Genomic DNA, 24,892 nt, shown 5'->3' with positions numbered 1-24,892 from the left:
TTTGTTTGCCTCTTTGGAGGGTGGGGTGTGTAGTTTATTTATTTACCGGTATTTTAGCAACGGAAGACTTTAATCCAAATATCGTCATGACTAGGGCTTTCCACAAGTAGCTCGAGATTTTCCAAAAAGTTGCCCGTAATTTCTCAAAAAGTTGCTCCACAAAATCGAAAACGCTGCTTCTTATCAAGATAATTTCTCTAAATATATGCTTTACCCCCCCCCCCCCCCCCCCCCCCCACCCCCCCCCCCCCCCAAAAAAAAAAAAAAACCCCCCCCCCCCCCCCCCCCCCCCCCCCCCCCCCACCAAACCCAAAAAAAAAAAAAAAAAAAAAAAAAAAAAAAATATTTTTTTTTTTTTTTAAAAAAAATTTTTTTATAAATATATTTTTTTTTATTTATTTCTCTCTTTCTTTCTTTCTTTCTTTCTTTTTTTATTTATTTTATATCTTGTTTGTGTAATTATTTATTTTTTTTTATTTTTTTTTTATTTATTTATTAATTCATTTATTTTCCTCTCGTACTACCTTGTGGTTGACGTGGCTGCATTGCAGTTTGTTGGTCCCTCAACGTTAGTGCTTGATTTAACAACTAACATCTAGTTTTATTTACCGCCGACACCTCCCTGCCCCACAGACACATTACACTTTCCCATTTACCGACTGATGTTCCATCAGTGGAGAGGGAACCCATGTATTTGGGATCCCTTATATCAACACCTTTAAATCCACAAAGGTTGCTAGTGAAACTACTGAGAAATCGATTTTTTTAAGGAGATTAATGAGCAAGGGTCCTGCGCGACCTTAACGAACTGGTCTCGGTGTTCACACGGGGACGTTCAACCCCGAGACTGGAACGGTTGGACGTTTGTTTTGCAAAATTCAAAAATCAGACCTAACTGGGACTCGATACACCTGGGGGATAGCAGGTCTCGTGTGAACGAAATATCAGTATCTCGACCGGTTTTTGAACCGGGCCTTTAAAGGGCAAACATAACCTAACCAAACAATCTTTAAATGCAGGGCTGATCAAACAGCTAGGGACTCAGGGTCTTAAAATAACTGAGGAGAATGTGCTGCCTTTGTAATTACATCTGCAAATGGTTAGACATTCTAGTCTTCTCGGAAAAGGACGATAAACCGTAGGTCCCGTCTCCTGTATCTTCAATCTTATAACAGGGGACGTTAAAGAACCCACACACTATTCGAAAAGAGTAGGGCACGAAGCTCCCGGTGTTGTGGTCTGGTGTACAGCGCATTTGAACATATACACATGAAAAATGCGCTATATAAATTAATTATCATTATCATCATGTTATAAATTTATTTTGGCCCAATATTTCGGTTAAATACAAGATAGCGAAATATGTAAATAATGAAAGTAAATATTGAACTTTATCGTGGAATTGAAAATTCCTTCCAGGGAATTGACAACGGCCTTTTTTTTTCTGTTTGCAAATCAAAGCCATTTATACGAGGAACCAATTACACTTGCGTTTTACCCCAATCTCCTGTTCCAAGAGCACGTACTGTTTTGGCTACAGTATAGGCAAATGTTCAAAAGAAATTTCGTCTGAGAACAAGATCTGCTTTATTCCGAAGAATAAGAAAGTAAAATGAGTGCAAAAATTGTAATTAAACTTAAAAGACCGCTCAATTTTCTCCTTTCAGTCGCGTTTTTTACTGTTGTTGGATCTCCCTTGGCTGTAGAAACTGCTGACGTCATCACCTCAGGTGGAGCCGTTTGAGCAATAGCTGTGAAGATAACGAGAAATAAGTTGAGGAGACAAAAAAGTCGAGATTACAGTCACGTTTTTGTACGAAAGTACACCTACATTGGTAGTTATAGCTGTGAAATTTAAGTGGGCCTTAGTGTCTGCTTGAATTGAAAGACTCGATCTTGAAAGAGCGCGACACAATAAATACGGCCCGCCGGGCCCCCCCGCCGCCCCGCCCCGCGCCCCCCATACACACAAATACGGTGGCGGGAAAATGGATGTGTAAGGTGTGCGTTTTTCTCCATTACATAAAATCTAGATATGTTTTGTGACCACCTTGACAAAGGTGATTCTAGAAGAGGTGTTGACTTTTTTTAAAAAAAAAAAAAAAAAAAAAAAAAAAAAAAAAAAAAAAAAAAAAAAAAAAAAAAAAAAAAAAAAAAAAAAAAAAAAAAAAAAAAAAAAACAAAAAACACCCAACTAGTCGTTTTCTCTGCATTTCTAGTTAGATGCGTCCTACTAATTCTAGCTGACGTGGTTGTTGTTTTTTTCTACAAACCTCGCTGCTGCTATGGTTTACTCTGAAGTGTTCTTTTTCCCCTAACATACATTTGCAGTTTCACAGAATTGAATAACAAACCTGGTCTTTAATGGTTACGTTTTATTAGCTTAAAACAAGTGGTACCATTCAAAATACCTTACCTGTTTCTATACTCTCGGTAGTGACGCCATCCTTAGAACTTACTGGCTCTTTTGTTGTTGATTGCGTCCATGGACAGTGGCCAGGAGGAATTGAGTCCCCTGAGAGGTCGAAAAAGAGGAAAAAGTAAGTTGAGAAATATTGCGGTGTTACTGCGATAGTTTATTAGTAGCGTTCTTAAGTCAAAAGTGCAGCTCAAATAAATGGGCTATGGCGATATAGATGTGCACCGATTAAGCAAAAGCAGGCCTGCGAAAAAACAGTACCATCAAGATCTTGGAAATACAACAAACTGCAGCAGTTCTTTACTTGAGACCATTTATCCGTTGCCACAAATAGTTTTAGGTTATTACCAGATTTCGCGTTATTTTTCTGACAAAACGTTTGTCAAAAATGGGGGAGGTGGGGAGCGGGGGTCCGACTAAAATGGATAAAAAAATGATCCATAAGGTCTGTAGGTCGGACATTTTTCATTAGCTTCTTTTAACAGACCCCCCCCCCCCTCCGATCAAATCCCCTCATATAGAACCCTATGCAGACATTATTTTATCTCGTCACCCACTCCTTTCCCGTAGACGTTGCGTTTGAATTGACATTTCTTGGACTAAATAAAGGCATTAAATGCTTGCGCGTTATTCAACTCATTCTACGACATCTTGGGGCAGATTCTAATATATTTTTTGTGTATTTAAAGCAGATTCCATTAAAGGTCTTTAAAGAATGCAGGATTAATAATTATTACGAAGTGACCAAGTACCTCAACCATTACTCGACATTACTTACATCCGTCCAAGGATACAAGGGTGTACACTGCTTCGAATCCTTTTTTATTTGACTGACTGTCCGATTTAAACTTTACCACAATATTCTCGTCAATCCAATCTTTTACTTCCCATCCCCCTGATGGTATGGTTCCGCATTTCTTGCTTGAAAAGTCCTTGCTGTCAGCAACCTTTATGGATGGAAATGAAATTTTGAAAACGAAGTATTGACTGCGTATATTCAAGAACAATTACTTTATTAATTCTTGCAAAGATATTTTACTATTTAAAGAAAGCGTTCCACGGTTAGAAAACTATGATTTAAGAAAACCCCGGCTGTCCTGAGTTTTGAGTTACCAGTGTCGTTCTGTACAAATTATGGCAAAAATGTTTCACAAGGGGGAAATTGTGTGACATTGTAAGATCCAAAATGGCAGCAAGTGGGAAATATAAAACCCAAAAGGTCTGATACCCAATCCAAATTTTTGGTACAGTTGAAAAATATGTCTTTTGTTTTCAAGAAATTTTCGGTTTAAACTTTATTTTCAAGATTTCAAAGACTGATAAATTGCATGAAGATTTGCTTGAAGACTTTGAGTTTAAAAATCTCATGCTTGGATTAAACTATATTTTTGTCTTCCTCCGTATAATAAAGAGTTGCGATAGCTTTTACTAACCCTAAACCTTTATTAAAATTAAGAGAAAGATTGCAGCCGAGCCAATTGAAGAGACTTACTTCAACATAATCACATGTACAAGAGCTTCCACATTCCTCGAGGTCAAACTCCAGGAACGTTAGGTAAATCTTGTAACCTGCAGGAGTCGAAATATTCCAGCCACACTGTGCATCGCCGGGATAGTTTGAAGGAAAATTTGGACTGGAAAATCTTCCACTCATGTTCGTCAGATGTATCATTTGGGAACATGCTATCAGAAAGCAATAAAAAAGAATGTATTTATAAGTGAATGTACAAACGGACGTGCAAACGAACGATGGAACAAACAAATCAAGAAGGAAGGAACGGTGGAGTGGACGGAAGTACAAGATGAAATGAGATGTAATGAAAGAAGAAAAGACCGGACAAGATGAGAGGAGAGGAAAGGAGAGGAAAGGAGAGGAGAGGAAAGGAGAGGAGAAGAAAGGGGAGGGGAGTGTAGGGGAGGAAAGAGGAGCAGAGGAGAGGGAAAGAGATGGAAAGAGAGGAGACGAGAAGAGACAAAAGGGAGAGGAGAGTCCTGAGAGAAGGGAAGACAAAGGAGAGAAGGGACTAACCTCCATCGAGGGATACACTTTGATATCTAGCTACGAATCCCTTTGAAGTGTACTGCCCATCCGTTGACATAGTCAAAGAAATTTTGTTTTCCAGTGAAATGAAGGGGATCACACCAGATCCCGAGCAGAGTTGCTTCGAGTTAAACGCCTCACTGATAACCAGCCTATCGCAATCGCACGGCATACCAGTACTAGTCGTGCAGACACCAAGGCATATCCGGTAAAATACGAGGATAAGTCGGGTTCCTGATGGACCGGTTATATTCCATGAGCACTCCATGTCGTTGGGATAGTCAGATGGGTAGAAAGGACTCGACAAAGTTCCTTCAGTTCCGTTGGAAATGACATTTTTAGGACAAACTGCGTGGTTTGGAGAAAGTGAAAAATAATTATAACAAAAAAAATACAAATACAAACTCTGAATAAAACATCCTGATCATAATTTAAATTATTTTGAATGGTATTCGGTACTTGGTATCATTCTTTCAAGTTTTAATGACCTTTTCGAGAGCCTCGTTTAATGCATGGTTTTAATTAAAATATGTTAATATTGCATTCTAACTCAAACTATCTACCCAAATGTAAAAGGCTAAAAGAACTCTTCCAGTACAAAATAAAACTAAGCCCATGGAAGTCTAAAGTGGGCTTGGCCTTTAGTAGTTATGACGAAGGGGCAAACCAACACACAGAACCAGAAGATAGTCCGGAGGCCAGAAAATGACTTACAAGATTGATCCAGCAGCCTCTTGAAAGACGCTTCAAAAGAGTTGCTTGGTTGTGTTGAACTGTATTCCACCCACAGCTGTGTTCCACTTGAGCGAAAGCCAGAAGGACCCGGGTTTGAGTTACAAAACTTTTTCAAGAGAGTACTTGAGCTGCTTGCACCATCTCGAATCTTTATTGTAAGTGGTAAGAAGCAAAAAGAAGCAAACAAAAATAAAGAAACATTTTCTAAAGAGCAAATCAGACTACACAATATAGCAGCAGCTCTTACATTACGGCTCTGTGCGGGCTAAATCAGAAATATATGACAGTTTCTTTACAACTTTAAATTTATTTTATACTGCCGAAGTAATGATAAAAATATCGTTCCTTAAAAAAAACCTTTTACTCCCGTTGGGCAGCCAGTGCCTAAAAGAAGAAGGAGAAGGAGGAGGAGGAGGAGGAGGAAGAGGGGGAGGAGGAGGAGGAAGACCACCACCACCACCACCACCACCACCACAACAACAGCCCATTTACAAACACAATAGCAACAAACAAACAACAAAAACAAAAAAAAAGTTGTCATCGTCCTCACAAAGTAACGAAGTAACATGTACACTAGTCAATTATATAGGAGAAATCAACCGTACCTCGATCGTTTGATTTTCAGTTAACATGTAACAATATATGACTGCAGTGACTGCTTTGACTTATCCCGCGTCTATATTTACTTCTTTATAATTTTAAAATAGACTTGTCGTAAATCGCATTCCATAAGTTCTATGGATCAGCTAGAAATCATTGATCGGCCTACAAGCCATGAAGCTGGGCCATCATGGCATGTTGTTCGAAAACCGATTAACACTAACCCAGGATTAAAAGTTGATCAAGGATTCAATTTTATATTGTATAAAAATGTTCTTACCGCTTTTTAAGATCATGCTCACCATTCTCAGTAGATCAGTGGTTAGAGCGTCCGACTAGTGTACGGGGTCGTGGGTTCGGTCCCATCTGTGAACTCAGAATTTTTTTTCTGGTTCTTTCTCTCCACACATCAATTCATTATTATTTATTTATTTTTAAGATAAGTCGACGTTAAAACTGGAGGAAAAAAATGTCCTGCCTACAACGTTACAATAAAACAAAAACGAGGTACTTACTTGTATGTAATCATTAGCACAGTTTGTATTTCCAATGGAGCCGACACTTTTCTGTGTTATGGTGAGTTCAATTGTGTAGTTTTCGGGTACTGTCATGACCCATGAACACGTGAAGGCATCACTTGCTCTGATTACTCTATCACCGTCGTACGGTACCTGTGCATTGTTTGAGCACTCTGAAAAACAGTTTATTTTGAATATCAGTAATTAACTTCCGTTTAGCTTTTGAATTGTTCAACAATGACACGAGCATGGGACAAAGAAGTTTAACTTTTGGAATGGCGGTGTAACTGTAATAAATCAATGCCAAATAAATAGAAGAATAACCTCAATAGACTAATAAGAACAAATGTTAGAAAAAACACAAAAAAGTTAGCAAATAATTATGAAAAACCCCCCACTAAATTTGGTACAAAATACTGTAGAATTACAGCCGGGCAAAGGAATTAAAGCAGTAGATATTTTGAAAGTATAAGAGGGGAGTTGTTTTTTTAAACAAAAAAAAAATAAAAATGAGGGTTGGAAGCAGAAACCGTTTAAATTAATTTATAAAAAAAAAAAAAAAAAAAAAAAAAAAAAAAAAAAAAAAAAAAAAAAAAAAAAAAGGACAAACCCCACAAATAATTTTAAATTGATGAATTATTAAAAGTTTAAATTCAGGTAAAGGTGAATACATACCAAAGGCGAGGAAACACTTTGATTGCACAGCAATGAAAATAAATGCTGTTAAATAAGATAATACAAATTAGTAAAAAAAAAACAAAAGTGGCAGAAGGAAGAATCGCATCATCATTGGATAGTTACGTTTCCCACAATGCATTCTCTACTGTATCATGCATAAGGTTAAAACATTCGAAAATAAAAAGAAACTTACCAAAAATCCAAGGCATTGTAATGTATTGCATCTTAAAATTTTTTCCTGTAATTGACAACATAAAAAACAAGATAAGACAACAACTGGGAACGATCGTAGTGATGCTAAAATATGCTCTGCAGAGCTAACAAGTGGTATGCAAAAAAAAACAAACAAACAAACAAAAACCGGAGAGCCAGCTTTGGAAAATTCATGAAAATTCTTAAATTTATGAGGGTGGCTCTGGTTCAAAACAGTGACAAGCCCATGATAGTGAAGAGGCCTGGTTGTTTTTGGCTAATATTAACACCTCTGAAACACTGTAAGCATAAAAGTTATTACAAAACAATATGAGTAATTTATAACCGCTTTGTCTTATTAATGTATAAATCGGAACGAAAACGAAGGGGGCAAACTCCCGAATACATTTATGTAGCCGGCCACGCGCTCGTTTATTTTTCCCATCGTGCCCTTCTTGCACTTCATTGAAGACAAACTGAATGAAACATACTGCTTCCTACTTCACTACACGACATTAGCGATTGAGTATTTAAGTGATTTTAAAATTAAATTAAACTTTTTTCGTGCAGTTTGTTAGTGATTATCTGACGGAAAGTACTCTAGAGACCTCACAAATAAATTCGTTCTCTCTGCTCCTTCGTCGAGGTTATTCCGGCTATTTTTTCATACATAATTTATTTATTCGCTTATTATTCATAGTGCAGTCGAACTTGTCAGGCCTTCAATGGCCGACTGATGAAACAATGACTTGCCAACATAAACGATTCATTTTAAGATTTTTACTTTGCGAAAACAGAGAAAAGGTATACTCCTAAAACAAGAACGTTTCCTTGAATTCAAACCACAGACAGTTTAAGCTGTAGATACAAAAATACAGAACTAATGTCGGCCATAGCAAGTGCTTAAGATTGTATAGGTTTAGCAAATACCTAACATCAAACAGTTTCAGGAGAGCCAATATCGATTGAAGTGTCGAAGAATCGTTGCCTTAATGAACCAGGCATCAATTCCATCTTTCTGGTAAATAGCATAAGTATATTTTTATTAGAAAAACGAGTCGACAAGTGCTATGAACCCGGCCGGGTCTACATTATAGTAAACAAACTCTTGTTATCGCACGTATCAGTAAAACATTCATCTGATATCATGTTTGAGAGATACAACTCGTTAAATTAAGTATATAGAGCCATACCTACCTCCAATCAGATTCCCATAGCGAACATCCGAGGTTTCATGCAGTTGTTTCAGAGGAATGAACTATGAGTAATAAATACAGTGTTGTAGTTAAGCTGCTTGCGTGACTACAGCCTTTTCAACTGATTCGCGTTACATTTGAATTGCTAATGTGTGATAACATAACAGTAACATGCCGTGATGCACATGGCGGGAACGGATCAGTTTTGTGAAATTATGCGAGTTCATAGATTGTTTTCAAGCTGCAAATGTTGAAATATTAAAAACCACACTTACAAGTTCTTTGTAATTACTTTTAAAAACAATAAGTTTTTTATTTTTTTTATTTTCTAGTTTACATGTAAAAATTTAACCAAGAAAATCATTTGACTGTGCAGTGTCTATCCCCCGCTTCCTTAATTAACAGCTCCAAAAAAAACAATTATGTACATTTCCCCGTGCTTGTGATAAGCATTTGTTTTTTGGGCTGTAGGGGAGCCTTGTTGACTAACACTGTTCTTGTCTTCCCCTCGTCTGATTTAGTGTCGATTGATACGTCATTGATACTAACGTTACAAGGCAACTTTTGATCAAATATTTGAGATATCACATCAAGAAAAAGCGGCTAAATGAAAGCATAAAACAACAAGGAATTCAAGGGAAGGCCGAGAAACCGGTCGATACAATTTCTTTCAAAAAGTGAAAACATATTTTGGCCATAAAATTAGTCTTAGCAATTCACTTACGTCTGCTACCTTATATTTGGATCTCCGTTGTCATTTACTTCTTGCAACGAGCTCGATTATTTGTAAGTTGAGTTTCTTTCAACAGAATCATTTTGTATTCTTGTTGGAGCTGTAAGCAAGAAAAAGCCCGAGGTAGACTGTTTCATTCGACTTGCACTAGGAATATAACAATCACCAACGCATTTGTTTCGGTTCCTTTTTCGTTGTTTTTAATCACTGTCACAATTTCACGGAATACAGACCTCTTTAGAGGAGAATGCAAAGAATATTTCGGAAGAGAGTTATGTCATTTGAGACGCAACAAATTTTGCCATGGGATTTCCCTCTAACCTGCGATCCGGGTTTCCTTTTTTGTGGAAAAAAAAACTCCTGATCGCAGGTCAACTCCCCTCCCCCTCCACCTCGCCCATCATATGCGTTGGCGGATAGCCGGATGCTGACGTCAGAACCAGAATTTTTTTCATAACAAACAATACAGCAAATTCTGTACTTGAACGCACTTCCCCTACCTCCCCTCCACGAATCACAAGTTGCCACATCACGTGTTCAGCCTTGCTGTATTGTTTGCTCCGCCAAAAGCAAGCTTGTCTTGTGCATCGACATAGCTTGATTGTTGGCAGTCCGCAATTTATGCGGTAAGAACTGTCCGCTGTATTAGAATTGTAGACAATTTTCGAAAAGTGCTCAATTCTGAAACTCGTTACTAGTACTGCTCGGTCAGTGAGGGTTGCCTGTCTATCCCTTGACCATAACACGAACTGGAGCAAGACCCAAATGTGTGCATGCGCATTATAACATACTAGGTAACATTTACAATAATTATAATTCTAGCCGGCGATAGCACAACCGCCTTAATAAAGCAGAACAGGGAATTAAAAAAGATATAGTTTCAACAGTAGCTTTTTGGTCATGAAACAACATAAGGGCTTTGATTGACGTGGATAAGCTGTCATTTTCGCGAAATATATTGGCCATGAATCGGGTCTCTGTAAAAAGAGGACCGGATGGCGGCGGATGGCGGATGGCGGATGATAAAAGGCGGATAAGAAAAGGCGGATGACAAAATGCGGATACAAAAAAAATAAAGAAAGATCTTTTTAAATATATCAATAACTTAATCAATTAAATAATTTAATCGATAATTTAATTAATAAATTGAGAAGTAAATATTAGCACATTCAGTCCAGGAGATGTCTGACAAGATGAAAGAAACAGAGATAAAAACTTTTTTCGAAAAAAAAAACAAAAAAAAAAACTTGACTTTCCTTTATCATCGGACTCCGGGGTGTTACTAAACTGAGGATCAGCGCAGTATTGTTTGTGGATGGTTGCTCGACTTTATCACATATCTCAGACAATAAAGGGTTCCTATATCTTCTTAATCAATCTCCGAGGTCTGATATCGAGTGAGGATTTCGTTAATTTACAGAAAACTTTCTCGCCCCGCTCGAGACAATGAAACGTACAAAGCCGAAGTCAACGAAGCCGTAAGAATGAATATGGAAGACCTTAAAGTTACTAAGTTCGTACTGGGAAATTAAAAAAAGAAACCCACAACAAAGGGCATTCCAGTTGGTCACCCATCCAAGTACTAACCCCGCCCAACAGGGCTTAACTTCATCGATCGGACGAGAACCTGTGCCTTCTATGTGGTATCAGAAAGGGCGGGTAAATCAGACAAATCAGCTTATCACAGTTAACTCCAGTTATAGCATGAGAAATGCCCAAACATCATTTTAAAGATCGAGTATTTCTTTTATCTATTTGCAAGACTTTTGTAACGCTTTGTGTGGTCTAATACCACAAGGAAAGTACCGGTTCTCGTCCGATCGCCGATGTTAAGCCCTGTTGGGCGGGGCTAGTACTTGGATGGGTGACCAACTGGAATACCCTTTGTTGTGGGTTTCCTTTTTTTAATTTCCCAGTACGAACTTAGTAACTTTCAGGTCTTCCATATTCATTCTTGCGGCTTCGTTGACTTTGGCTTTGTACGTTTCATTGTCTCGAGCGGGGCGAGAAAGTCTTCTTTAAATTAACGAAATCCTCACTCGATATCCTATCTTGAAATCCCGCTCGAGATCGACCTCGAAGGATTAAGAAGAGATATATGGAACCCTTACTGGCTGCGGTCACATCTACGACGTAACTAAAGTTTAACTATATTAGTCTCTTACGTGACGTCATACCTAACTATAGTTAGTGCTTTCGGTCGTCTTTGCGGTCACACAATGCAGTTAACTATAGTTAGTTCTGATTAGCTTTTGAAAAAAAAAAAAATATAAATTAGTCTGACGCCCTTTTGTTGATCTGTGTCTAGTTGTTCCTCTATTTTTTCTATTTTTGCATGCATCTCGGCGTTGAAGAAAATAAAATGAAGTAAGGATGCTAGAACCGAAGAATTCAAGCTTTATTTTTGCTAACATTGGTGATATGTACTTTCTTGGCATGTTGCATATTTATGTCCATCTCGCATGTTCGAAAAGAATTGTCGCATTCTGATTGGTTTTTCGTTTGTAAACTTAAGACTAGTTTTGGATCAGCGAGGAGTAAATTTTCTAACTATAGTTAGGGTGAACAGAGAGGCGGTCACATTACCGAAATAGCCGCTAACTATAGTTAACGCCATCTTTAGTTAGTAGTCTAGATGTCGACCCGCCTTGTCTGAGATATATTTACTGTTTGTTTGTTTGTCTGTCCAGTTTCATGTGATAAAGTCGAGCAACCATTCACAAACAATACCGCGCTGATCCTCAGTTTAGTAACACCCTGGAGTCCGATGATAAAGGAAAGTCAAGGTTTTTTTTTTTTCAAAAAAATTTTTTGGCTGTTTCTTTCGTCTTGTCAGACATCTCCTGGACTGAATGTGCTAATATTTACTTCTCAATTTATTAATTAATTTATCAATTAAATTATTTAATTGATTAAGTTATTGATATATTAAAAAAGTTATTTCTTAATTTTTTAATTTTTTTTTTGGTATCTGCATTTTGTCATCCGGCTTTCTTATCCGCCTTTTATCATCCCCCTCCCCTCCCCTCCGCCATCCGCCATCCGCCATCCGCCATCCGCCATCCGCCATCCGCCATCCGCCATCCGCCATCCGCCATCCGCCATCCGCCATCCGCCGCCACCCGGTCCTCTTTTTACAGAGACCCCCATGAATCAAGTGAAGAGATAAATAGGGACAATTAAAAAAAACGGTGGTATAAGTTTAATTTATTTTCACGGTGAAACCATTTTCAGAAGTAAGTGGAGTGGTCAAGTGGAGTTCTACTCTTGTTCTTACACGATGAAATACGCTGTTGTTTTTTCGCTGGTTTTTCTTACAGCTGTCATTGTCATGGCAAAGGTTCCATTCAAAATGAATGGCAGGGGTAAGGAAGTTATGTGCACATTACCTTTGAAAACGGTTAAAGGAGTTTAACCGATAAAATTTAGCTTATATCTTTTACGTTCCTCATTTGCCTTTTATCTCAATCTTTACAATCTTTACTGGTAAACTTTTATTTTACGTTTTCCCACACTTGGAAGGTAACTTTCATAAAAAAGTGATCAATTTTATAATAAAATGGTCCGGCTCTTTAGGTTAATTTGGCTTAAATTTGTTACCAGAAAATAAATTTCATTGTGTTGCCTTTTTATTGTGTCTTTTGTGTCCGAATTTTATCCATCCAGCAGCAGTAGTATGTAAATTTTTCGTCCATTTGAATTAAAAATTAAAAAAAGCATCTACACTTTAGGTACGATTGGTTGTTCTACAAACGTTTTGCGTCCCTTCCTTCAAAAAAAGGAAAATCGAAAAAGGACATCTTTCACTCTTTTAGTCTGCAGCATGATTAAACTTTTCGTTTTCTTCTTGAAAAGTACATTGTAACTCTAGCATGGCCACTTGAAAATCATGATATGAAAACATATTAAATATAAGCCAAAGGCTCGCTGACCGTTTACCACACATAAGCTTCAGTGTAACCACAGGCAGACCACCCTATTTGTTTGTGGTTAATAATTGTTGACATAAGGTTATGTTGAAATCAATGGCGCATATAGAAGATAGTATAAAGAAACATTACGTCGGCTTCGATTTACTACAAAATATAAAATTTACTCGAAATGATTCAATAAAAGTTAAGATGAAATGCTGAATGTGTCTTGTGTCGCCACGGTTTTTTTGCCGCCCCGAGCCCTTTAAGACGTTTATTTTAAGGGCTCTAGCTCGGGGCGGCAACAAAAACACGACACAAGACACATTTAGCATTTCATCTTAACTTTTATTGAATCATTTAGAGTAAATTTTATATTTTGTAGTAAATCGAAGCCGACGTAATGTTTCTCTATATATCTTCTATATGTGCCATTGATTTCAACATGACCGTTATGTCAACAATTATTAACCACGAACACATAGGTTGGTCTGCCTGTGGTGTAACTACTGCGAGAGTAAGTGACCTTTTTCTGCGTCATCAAGTGCAACGCAATATGAAGCAGTGAAAATCGGGCAAATTAAAAAATAAAATTACATATTTTTTGTTTTTTATTTTGTGTTTTATTTTTTCAATATTATTTTAACTTTCTCTGATTAACTTTCGATTTTTAGGTGGCGAGAAGAAAGCAGACTTTAATCCCGTCATTGCTAGAGATGCCGGTAAACACGCACTAATGCCTGATTCCCTCTATGGCACGCGCCTGCAGGGAATCACGGTAGTTGTATTCATCGTTGCCAAGTCTCGAGCATCAGTTTGATGAATACAACTACCATGATTCCCTGCAGGCGCGCGCCGTAGAGGAAAGGTCCACATGTCGGCTGTCAGTTAATTTTTTTTCTTACTTTGTCGTTTGTCAGTTATATTTTTCGCCCTTTTTCGCGAGTCGGGTCTGAATGAGGGGTTCCCCATGTCGGTTTTCATTAATTAGTTAAAAGTTTCTTACTTTGTTGTTTGTTGTTATATTTCTCACCTTTTGTCGCTAGTTGGTTAACCCCATTCAAACCATCCAGTTGCCCCTGGATTCCCGATCAAAATGGGATTAGAAGTGTTTAGTGAGGAGGTAGGAAAACTGGAGGACCCGGTAAAAACCCTCGGAGCAAGGACGAGAACCAAAAACAAACTCATGACAACCCACATATGACGCTGCTCCCGGAGTCACACCAGGGTCACATCTTCACAGCGGTCAAACGCAAAAATTGACGTCACATCCGGTCTTTGCCGCCTCGAGCTTTTGACTCGAAAATGGGCAAACTTTTGCAAGAAATTGTCAAAGAAATAATACGGTGAAAGAACAGCTCAAGCTGGGACACTCAGTGGAGATCCATAAGCGGCGTATAAACCTTAACTTTCCAGGGACGGCGTTAACTTTTGGCTTTAAAGCAAAAGTTTACGGAAAATTTAAGACTTTGTATGGAAAGTTTTGGCGGCAATTACACATGTACTGCGCACGCGCGCTGCGTTTGACCGCTGTGTGGGTCACATCGGTGGGAAGCGAGCGCTCTTGCCACTGCGCTACCTGCCTGCTCTCAAAAATACACGTATATATACTAACACAATTTCATTTCACGCAGGGAATTGTTTTTACTGTGAAGACTACGTCCAAGAACAATGCTACTGCCCAGAAGTGGTGAAGTGTCATTCTCAGGGCTGCCCTTTGCCCGATGTATGTGTCCAAATTTGTGTATAAGCGGTATGTGTTTGTCAAATAAGTCGGGTAATATACCTTTTGAGTTCCCTTTCCACAATATTATACTTTGTTATAGGTAACTTACTATGAAGTGAAGATTCTTGTTGCTTTAAACTAGTAGGAGCAAAAAGCATGGATTCAATTAGTTATCAAATAAACCTGGGACTAGATTTCCAGCCGTTTTGTGTGCTTGCATTCCTTTACATTGACAACTTGACTCTCAAACGGCTGTAAATCTATTCTGGAACGTGCACGAGCTGTGGGATGCTTTTTTTAAAAAAGTCCATCAATCAATATGAGTGAGCGTAAATTTATTAACAAACTGCCTTTCCCTCCTTTTTAAATCCCACTGAGTTTTCCTAAGACGATGGACCTACCACGTAGCTACAATCATCATATATCAGTTTAACGAGATTGAAAGAAAAATACAACTAAGTTAAGAGCATTCAGTGTTGCGAAAATTAGTCTATGGCAGAATTGCATGGCTTACAAGACTTTCCGAACACTGACGAACCGTTTAGTTTCTTTAGCAGCCAAAGAGTCGGATCTTAAACAAGTCCTAGCATAGTCAGAGGATCTCACTGACCCCATCCGTTAGTCTGTAGTCGTTCTTTATTTAACACGCTTTGCTACTTTGATATCTTTTTAAGATAGAATTGAAAGGGGAGGGGAAGAGGGTGCTTCTTGTACGCCGAAGGAAGAACGAATTTGTCCTCTTTTCGGCATGAAATCCAATTGCAAACCCAAATATGTCTTTCTTTTCAAGTGCAACATACCATACTCTACCCTGTTCCTAGAGGTTTTATTTCTTCTTTCTTCTCGATCTACTGTGCGACTTGTTTTCGCTAGCACTGTTTCACGGTTCAATTTTAAAGGAGCTATGTCACGATAATATAACAATCGTACCTCGAGTCGGGCATTTTTTTATTCTAAGGGTGGCCGCAGCAATTAAGAGACAACAACAACAACAACAACAACAATACTTTATTTAACCACGCGACACCTAGGAGCGCAAGCGCTCGTTAAAATGTGTGCGTGAACGCAAAATTGTATAAAAGAGGAAAAAAATGTAATTATCTATGTAAATATGTAAATATGTATAATATAATAAATATGTATAATAATATAATAATATAATATGTATAATATAATAATAGGCACCTAAAAAGAGTTAAAAATATTACAACCATTAAAAATATTAAAACCTAAAATATTAACCTAGTAATCGTTTAAAAGTTAAAAGATCGCTAGCGTCCCTTACAAATGGTGGTATTGAGTTCCAGATCCTGGCGGCGATGAAAGAAAAGGACTTATGCCGCCATTCCAAATTGCATCTAGGCATCTCTAAAAGTGTACCGGACCCCCTTAGGTTATATGAGCACACTTTAAAATTAAAGAGATCTTGAATATAGCTTGGAGCTTGATTATGTAAGCATTTATACACAAGGACTAATGCCTGAAATTTCCTGCGCTGTTCTAGCGAGCTAATGCCTACAGTCTTCAAAAGAAACTCATAAGGGGTTTGGCTGCAAAGCCTAAAATCGATCTAAGAATATAATAGTTTGTGTCCTCTAGTTTATTAGCCTGAGTGTTACCAACACCAAATGCAAGCAGAAAGGGCCCACAATACTCTAGATGTGGTAAAATAAACGCTTTATATAGACGGCCCATCTTTTGGCTAATACGTAACATCACGGTTTCAAGAGAGCCAATAACGATTGGAAATATCAGGAAGCGATTACGTTTTAACGTTCCCTAACTGACCTAAACAGGAATTGCGAATTTCCAGCAGATAGCATAAATACTTTTTACTGGAAACGTGCTAAAATACACGATAAACGAACCCTAACTTCATAGCCAGTGCTCTTCTTAATATACTGTGAAATCCCAATTTCTCAAACCCTCAAATTCTTTGACCTCATAATTTGAACTTAAAATCGTTTCTCTTGGATTCGCTGACGAACACTGCAATCGTACCCCCGATTTCTCGAGCTTCCGACTTTTCGAGACATTTTTGTTTCCCTTGGAGGTTCGAGAAATCGGGATGTCCATTGTATTCTTGGTTTTCACGTGACGTCATCAAAATTCTAAAATCCAGAATCGCAAGGCCCCTGAGTTTTTATCCTTCACTGGTTATTAGACGTCCTTAATACATATATTTTTGAAGGTTTTTAGCTCTATAGCATTCGCCGTCTTTTAGATATAGCATTTTGAATTTCGGAGTTTCACGCCAGACGAGATCAAAGATGGCCGCCAAAGACTGTCACGTATACTTAAAAAAATGCTTTATCTTGTGATTTTTAACAATCTGAACAGTTGAGATTTTGCGAAAAGGGTTTATCTGAATGTTTACTTGTTCATGATGGTGATCTGACCGCGTTTTGTAGCAGAAGTGAATGCCAGATGTTTTTGTTGGTTTCCGGCCGCCATGTTGGAGCCCAAGCAGTTGGGCTCCAACATGGCGATTCCATACCGTGCTCTCTAAATTTGCGTGAAACATTTTGACGGATAACTCGAGTACGGAATAACGTACAGACCTGAGACCTGGATGAGTAGTTTATATTGTAGTTTTCTACAACCTGTAATATTCTTGATGTTTTTGACTCAATAGTTTTGGATTTATTTTTTCGCAGCGTGACAGTGGCGTGACAGTGAAAACCACCTATTGATCAGATGTGTCATATTTGGGAGATTAAACTCGTAAAATAACTTACGTCTCATCAGATCATGCCCTTGGATAACTTCTGATGTTCCGTCCAGTTGTTTTAGAGGAATAAACTAAAAGTAATGCACACAGTGCAATAAAGCCGCTTGCGTGCACGTGACTGCAGCCTTTATTCTGGTACGTGACATGTCACGAGGCACGTGGCAGGAAGCAATGTGTGAAATAGTGCGTGAAATTTCAACATATTCGAGTCAGTTCACTGGGTCTTCACTGAATATTTAAAAACTGCAAAATAATAATTAAAGTAAAACCACGTCATTGCGTTCTTATAAAGAGATAATTTTTATTTTCAGTTTTTATCTATTTTACACTTCAGCGAACAATTTCCATTTGACGTCAAAATGTGGTAACGGCACGGCCATGTTCTTCCGTTGACGTAATCTGCGCATCACTCACGAATGAAATAGCCGTCGCACGTGACCTATTAAACAATATTTTAGTTTATGTGAATAAATGCATTTTCCTGTGCTGTTGACCAGCATTTATTTTGTTGGATAGCACTGTTGACTAGCCTTGTTTACTTGCACTGCGAGATATTAACCCTCGGACGTACAAGCCAACTCACACCCCCACCATCGTACAAGGGGGGGGGGGGGGGTGGATGGAACCCCTCCTCGGAGTTTTCGTTATATTAAGGCGTAGCGAAATTATTTTGAACTGAGAAGAAAGCCCTTAGCGTACTCTACAAGATGACATAATTTTAATTGGCTGTGACGTCATATGACGTCACGTGACGTCATTAGAGCCGCAATCTTGGATCCGCCATCTTGGATTTCAACATTTTCTTAGAAAGTCAGAAAATAACGGAAATTGATGCAAAATCAAGCCAGAATGCTTACGGAATGTAAAAATAAACACATCTTGCATTTCTGTTTTAAAAAACTGGAAATAATGAAGAAAAATGGTAAAAATGACGATTTTTGGCATGACCTGCTTGTATTTATGACGTTGCCACACCACGGACACATGGTTGACATATCAAAATTTCCGCAAAGGATGAATGAACAGCTACTGAAAGTTTCAGCATCGTAGAGTAAATCGTTTTTTCAAAATTTAGAAAAAACCTTATGGGGGGGGGGGTGGCATCCACCCCCCCCCCCCCCCCTTGTACGTCCCAGGGTTAAGACGGAATCCACTAGGAAGTCGAGTAATATTTATTTAAGTTGGACAAAAATCGAGTACCAGAATAATTTAAATCCTATTGCGTTATTTCCTGCACTTAATAAAAGTTAAAGATGTAACTAATTATCCGTGATAACACCTAAAACAATTTCTTATCAGAGCCTGAGAAAATGAATTTCAAAGTTCACAAGCTATAGGCAAAATCTCACGTGTAGCCATTTTGTAAATTCGTCTTTAAGCGATTCAGTGAAATTCAATGGAACTTCGAAATTTGTTTTCGATGTTTGGTGTTGTTAGAAAAGATTTCTTTTGATAAGATATTTGAAGCAGTAACAAAAAAGTTTGCAATAAGGTGGAAATAATTTTGGTACAACAATTTCTTATCAGAGTCTGAGAAAATGATATTCAAAGTTCACAAGCTATGGGCAAAAGCTCACATCTTTTAAGCGATTCATGGGAATTCAGTGGAACTTCGAAATTTGTTTTCGATGTTTGGTGTTGTTAGAAAAGATTTCTTTCGATAAGATATTTGAAGCAGTAACACAAAAGCTTGCAATCAGGTGTAAATAGTTTTGGTACATAATTTTGTCCAATAACTACTCGAAGTCCTGGCGGATTTCATCTTAAGCCTTTCCAATTTGATTGCGGTATTGGCTAATTTTTTATGTGGTTCTTCGGTAATTTTGGCCTTGGATTGCAGTATTGCGGTATTGCGCAGGGTGAGATGCGTTTTCTTATCATTTTGGTCGGCAATAGTCCGTATAATGTAAACCTATCCTTCACTTTTTCGACTCCTTTTTAGCCGTTTCTTGTCGTTTCCAAAGCAAGCTGAAACAGCCTTCGTTGTCAAATTTTAATTTACAATTTGACTGTAAAAAAAACTTTAAAAGCTGTGTCATTGTTTCTACGGACCCCGCGTCAGCGAATCCGGCGGATTTCAGCACCCCCAAATGTCTCCCTATTTGAGCAATCACATAAAGGAACATTTTTGCAAAACTAAATTCTAAAAGGGAGGTCAGAAATTGTCCGTAAATACCGAATACAAGAAAAATTTAAAATGCAAACACAACTCGCTTGCATTGTAAAATCCTGAAAATCACGGTTAGTCATAGCTCATGACCAATAACAACGTAAAAATTGTTAAAGTAAATGAAAGCTTGCATCTCTTTCCCTTGAACATTATAACACGATCCGGGACAACGCCCGAAATGTGTGCATGCTTCTTATTAACAATTAGACTACGAGCCCGAGTTTTCTATGAGCAAATAGTCAACGAGGCGCAGCCGAGTTGACTATCGCTCATAGAAAACGAGGGCAAGTAGTCTAATTGTTTTAGTAGAAACTCTAAAGGATTGCAGTCCAAAACCTACAATATTGTGCACTTTGAAGACAAAAATAAAGAAAATTTACCGCTTAAAGAGCTACGCGCGCGCGACTGTTTTCTATCGGCGAATAGAAAACAGTGGGAGAACCAATCAGATTCGCGTATTTCCAATAGAACACAGCTGAGTTTCTACTAAGTATAATTATCATTCGATGCATTTTTTCTTCTCTAATTGGGCCGAGAGCCCACCACGTGATTTGCAAATAACTTGCCTACAAATAACGCTCTCCTCATGCGCATTACTGTCTGACAGTCATTTTGCTGCAGATGATATTTCTCTCATGCCACTTCCGAGAAAAGGGCAGCTTGTTGTAACGATTTAAATTTCCTACTAGGCCAGAAGCAAGCTCTGTGATCGGATGATAAAACAATTATTGAACGCAGTTATCGCAAAATATTGTGGTTTGTCAATGACTCGCAGTCGCAGATCGATTAAGCTGCTCGCCACTGACAAATCACGATATTCTGCTCATTCCTAGTCCAATCCCTGAACTCTCTCTTCCGCGCGCCCTTTATAGGGGTTGAACCTAGTCGCGAGAAGAGAGAGTCAAGGATAACTTGCATGCACATGCTCAGAACAAACCAATCAGAAATGAGGAGTGTGGCGTTACTTGCTTGGGACGCGCGCGCTAGATTTTAAATTGCTCGCTCAAATGGCGAATTCAACTACGCGATTAAGCGTGCGAATAAATGCAAGAAAAAACTGTGCTTAATTCAAATACCTGGAATAGTTGACGGATTGCGATTTGTGTTTTGGCCGTCATCTTTTCAGTATATTCTATGTCAAGCTAGGTTCTTTTTAAAGTTATTCCTGGTGACCCTGCTTTAGTACACGGTTGCGTAGTTGAACTCGTCATCTGTGTGCACGCGTTTTCAAAAGTGCTGCCAAATATGGTTTTCCCCCGATTTCGAGGGAAAAACGCGCGCATGCGCATGCAAGTTATTCTGGACTCTCTCTTCTCGCGCTTGGGTTAAACCCCTATAAAGGGCGCGCGGAAGAGACAGTTTAGGGACTGGACTAGCTCATTCCCCGTCCTTAGTTGTATATAGGCCATTTCCGAGTTATCCTTTGCGTCTGTTTCAAAACGAGTCTACGTGCAAAACCATTCAAATGAAAACGAGTTTGATTTGCATGAAAATGGACCTGTAGGTGAAACTCGTTTTGATATGAATAGTTTCGCACCATGCGTTTTGAAACAGAGGCAAAGGGTAACTCGGAAATGGCCTATTCAGTGCAAATAAATTTTGCCATATCACGATTACCCAAAAGGGAAATTAGAATACCTGAATGTAAATAGTAGTTGTATTGCTCAACAACAAAAACATGACTTGCAATACAGGGCTTTGATTAACGTCGGTAAGCAATCATTTCCGCGAACAATACTGCCCATCAATCAATTGAAAAGATAAATAAAGAAAATTATTGTAAACTATTGTTATAAGTTTAATTTCATTTTTTCGGAGAAACCAAAGGAAAATCAGAATACAGAAATGTACAAAGTTCTTGTATTGCTCAACAAACAGAAACATGAATTGCAATACAGGGCTTTGATTAATGTCGATAAGCTTTCATTTCCGCAAGCAATATTGCCCATCAATCAAATGAAGAGATAAACAAAGACAATTATTGCAAACTGTTCAGTTATAAGTTTAATTTTTTTTCTCGGAGAAACCATTTTCTCAAGTAAGTGGAGTGGTCAAGTTGAGTTAAGTTCCTGTTCTTACACGATGAAATACGCTGTTATATTTTCGCTGGTTTTCCTTGCAGCCGTCATTGTCATGGCAAAGGTCCCATTCAAAATGAACAACAGGGGTAAGAAAGCTATCCACATTAACTGAAACTGTTTAAGGTGAAAGATCTTGTAAAATTTAGCTTTCATTTTAAGATGGTCATTTGTAACCTCTAACAATCTTTACAATCCTCGTTTCTTTCTTCTGGTTTTATTATTACTCTTTTAGTGTTTTTTTTTTTAATCACAGTCAGAGGCATAGTAAAGTATTAATCTGCTTTATCTGGAAAAGGAAAGCAAAAAAATACAAGTAGTTAATTACGTACATAGGTAAAGCCAAGTGACCCATCAGGCCGAACCTTATCCAGTTTCGTAGCATAAAGCGACTAGGAGTATTTTTACTTTTCCTGGATGAGATGCCAGTCCATCGCAGGGTTACCCACAGCAAAAATTCGCCGGTACCCATTTATACATCTGGGTGAAGTGAAGCACTGCAAGAGTAAAGCCCAAGGACATAACGCAGTGCCATGGACAGGGCTCAAACCCGGACGCACTAACGATCAAGCCAACGCGCTCAAATTGAGTTGAATGTTACAAGATGTCGCACAATAATATTAGGATCTTGTTTGAAATGCATTTTACAGGAAATTGTTTTGAGGGTTGTTTCAGTTATTGTGTGTATGTTTGTATGCCAACTATCCAGGGCAGTCACAATGTATGTTCCTGTCGGTCATTTGAGTTCAGTTCTTCTTTCTTTTTATAAAAAAGAAAAGAGAAACATCTGTCATGGTAAGCTGCTGTAAGATTAAAATTTTAATTTCGTTTTTTACTTGAAAATTTCATCCATTATACTTAAAGAATGAGCACTTCAAAATATGAAAACAAATTAAATTTCACACAGCCCCCTGTCAATCAAAATGATCGTGAACAACAAAATCATTTTGACTGTTCATCACGCATAAGCTTCAGTGTAACTACCGTGAGTGTAAGTAAACTTTTTCCACGCCCTTAGGGACCTTAAGTGGAACACAATATATTAAAGTTCAAAATTTTGAAAACGGACGCATGATTGGTCACTGTTGGTACTTTAAAAAAGGTTAACTTACTGGATTTTAACCATTTATTTTGTGTTTGCTTCTGTTTTTTTTATTTTCAGATAGCGAGAAAAAAACAGACTTTGATCCCTTCATTTCCAAAGACGCTGGTAATCACGCGCTGATTCTAATCCTTAAATGTCCATTGTTGCAATTTTGAATCCACTGCTGGGAGCTCAATTTATGACAATAGAAGCCAACTGTACCATCATAACGCACACACACATTATGCCTTAAGAAAACCCGAAAACGAACAGTAGCCTAAGAGTTACTCCACCGAAAAAAAAAAAACAAAAAAACAAAACAAAAAAAAAAAACAAATCAGTTACAGCAATCCTTTAGTAAAAGGGATCGAAAAAGCGAGATGAACTTCTTCGCACTGGGCCAAAACTCAATTTTTCTCAATCTCCTTGAATAGGTGCTAGCACTGCTCCTATATTGACACTATTTCATTTCACGCAGGATATTGCGAAGACTTCTGCGAAGGTTATGTCCAAGAAGAATGCTATTGCCCAGAAGTGATGGGATGTCATAATCGGGGTTGCCCTATGCCCAAAGAATGTGTCGACATGTGCTGATAACCGGTATGTGTCAAAACAGCCAGGAAATATGCATCTCAATTTCCCTTTCCACCAATATTTTGTTTGTTTGTTTTTTTATGAGTAACTTACTATGTAGTGAAGGTTCTTGTTATTTTAACTACAATTGGTGCAAAGTCGTTGACTTTTTAGTTATTAACCCTGAGACTAGAATCGATTTCCAGCCATTTATGTAAGGCGAGTGTTCACCTGAAAGCCGTTTATCCACCGCTTAACTTGGGTCAAGACCGAGGATGCTTGGGTCCAGTAATGCGAATGTCTCGTTCGCGTTTCCAGCTATAAGATATTCAAGATATTTCTCGAATTTATTAGGAAACTGCCTTTTCTTCTCTTTTAGATCTCACTGAGTCCTCTCAAGGCGATGGATCTAGTACGGACAGTTTTCATATAATTCTTCATTTCATACTCAGCCTCATCCAATAATGGCTAATTATTTTCTTCTCTTTTAGATCTCACTGACTCCTCTCAAGACGATGGGCCTAGCACGGGCTGTTTTCATATATCAGTTCAGCGAGATTGAAAGAATAAGTAAAGAGCATTCAGTGTTACAAAAATTAGTCTATAATTTTTTTGCCTCTTTGGAGGGTGGTGTGTGTGGTTTATTCATTTAATTTAGCAACGGGAGAGTTAAGTTCAATCAAAATATCGTCATGACCGCTTTCAAATCAGCCCTAAAGTCTACTTCCGAGTCCTAAATGATGTTGCTAAAGACCTTTTCTGTCTAAAGCAAGTACTTCATTATCTGTACTTTACACAACGTACCGAGTCAAGTATTCAACCTACGTAAAAGATTTGTTTAGGGTACGATTATAGCCGACACAACTTGCAAATCGTTAAGGCCTGTTTACACGTTACGATTTGTCGGCCCGATTTGTTCGAAGCAATTTTATGTACACGCTGCGATTCGTCGGCCGGCTTTTGTTTGCCTATTCAAATTGAAAGGATGGAAATCGACCAGATTTCTAAAATCTGTGACACTGCAGCAGATTTTAATGAATCGGGCCCATTTTTAAATGCGCACTCATTTTCTTATCAAATCTGGGCCAAATCGGGCCGACAAATCGTAACGTGTAAACTGGTCTTAAGACTTCCACCTTCGCAGGACTTAACCCTATCCAGACCGGGGGGGAGGGGGGGGGCGAAAAGTGCCCGCGCCGACTTTGAACGCTTATAACTTTTTTAATATTCAACCAAACGCTGCCAAACTTTGCGACTTTATCTAAAATTTATCTGGGAATAATTTGGTAGGGTAGGTTGTTGTGTCAGGAACTTGACGTCACCATGGCAACGGCATTTTGACAGGCATGTTTTCCCAAATTTGTAATTTTCGTTTTTCTATTAATGAAAAATAACTTTAAATCAGTTATTTCACCTGTTTACGGGTTTTAAGCACATTTTTATTGGTTTTGAGTATTTTCCAGTAATTTTGGGCGGTTTTCTGACGTTTTGGCAAAATTTCGAAAAC

At 38.2% G+C, this 24,892-nt stretch overlaps 1 protein-coding gene and 2 long non-coding RNA genes across 4 annotated transcripts; 2 read left to right on the top strand and 1 right to left on the bottom strand.

Moving 5' to 3' along the window:
• Positions 1 to 462: 462 nt before the first annotated feature.
• LOC144644657 (CUB domain-containing protein 2-like) lies at positions 463 to 8,493 on the bottom strand. Its single transcript, XM_078504189.1, has 10 exons — positions 8,381 to 8,493; positions 7,185 to 7,229; positions 6,989 to 7,033; positions 6,311 to 6,486; positions 5,175 to 5,343; positions 4,449 to 4,808; positions 3,912 to 4,102; positions 3,198 to 3,366; positions 2,417 to 2,515; positions 463 to 1,751 (listed from the first exon to the last, which is right to left on the bottom strand). The coding sequence occupies exons 2-10, from the start codon at positions 7,213 to 7,215 to the stop codon at positions 1,588 to 1,590; spliced, it is 1,404 nt and encodes a 467-aa protein (XP_078360315.1). The 5' UTR covers positions 7,216 to 7,229; positions 8,381 to 8,493; the 3' UTR covers positions 463 to 1,587.
• Positions 8,494 to 12,343: 3,850 nt separating this feature from the next.
• On the top strand, positions 12,344 to 15,186 carry LOC144644694 (uncharacterized). Its single transcript, XR_013569169.1, has 4 exons — positions 12,344 to 12,477; positions 13,698 to 13,745; positions 14,658 to 14,776; positions 15,117 to 15,186. It is a non-coding gene; the product is annotated as an uncharacterized LOC144644694 (long non-coding RNA).
• Positions 15,187 to 21,330: 6,144 nt separating this feature from the next.
• On the top strand, positions 21,331 to 23,981 carry LOC144644691 (uncharacterized). Of its 2 annotated transcripts, none has more exons than XR_013569167.1 (4): positions 21,331 to 21,817; positions 22,891 to 22,938; positions 23,291 to 23,412; positions 23,765 to 23,981. It is a non-coding gene; the product is annotated as an uncharacterized LOC144644691 (long non-coding RNA). The 2 variants fall into 2 exon arrangements; XR_013569166.1 differs by having other exon boundaries at positions 21,661 to 21,817; positions 23,877 to 23,981.
• Positions 23,982 to 24,892: the final 911 nt, after the last annotated feature.

Source organism: Oculina patagonica, chromosome 2, assembly GCF_052425735.1.
Source record: "Oculina patagonica isolate OP01 chromosome 2, crgOcupat, whole genome shotgun sequence".
NCBI lineage: Eukaryota > Metazoa > Cnidaria > Anthozoa > Scleractinia > Oculinidae > Oculina > Oculina patagonica.
Note: the sequence above shows the minus strand (reverse complement) of the source record. Positions and strands in the feature narration are given on the sequence as shown.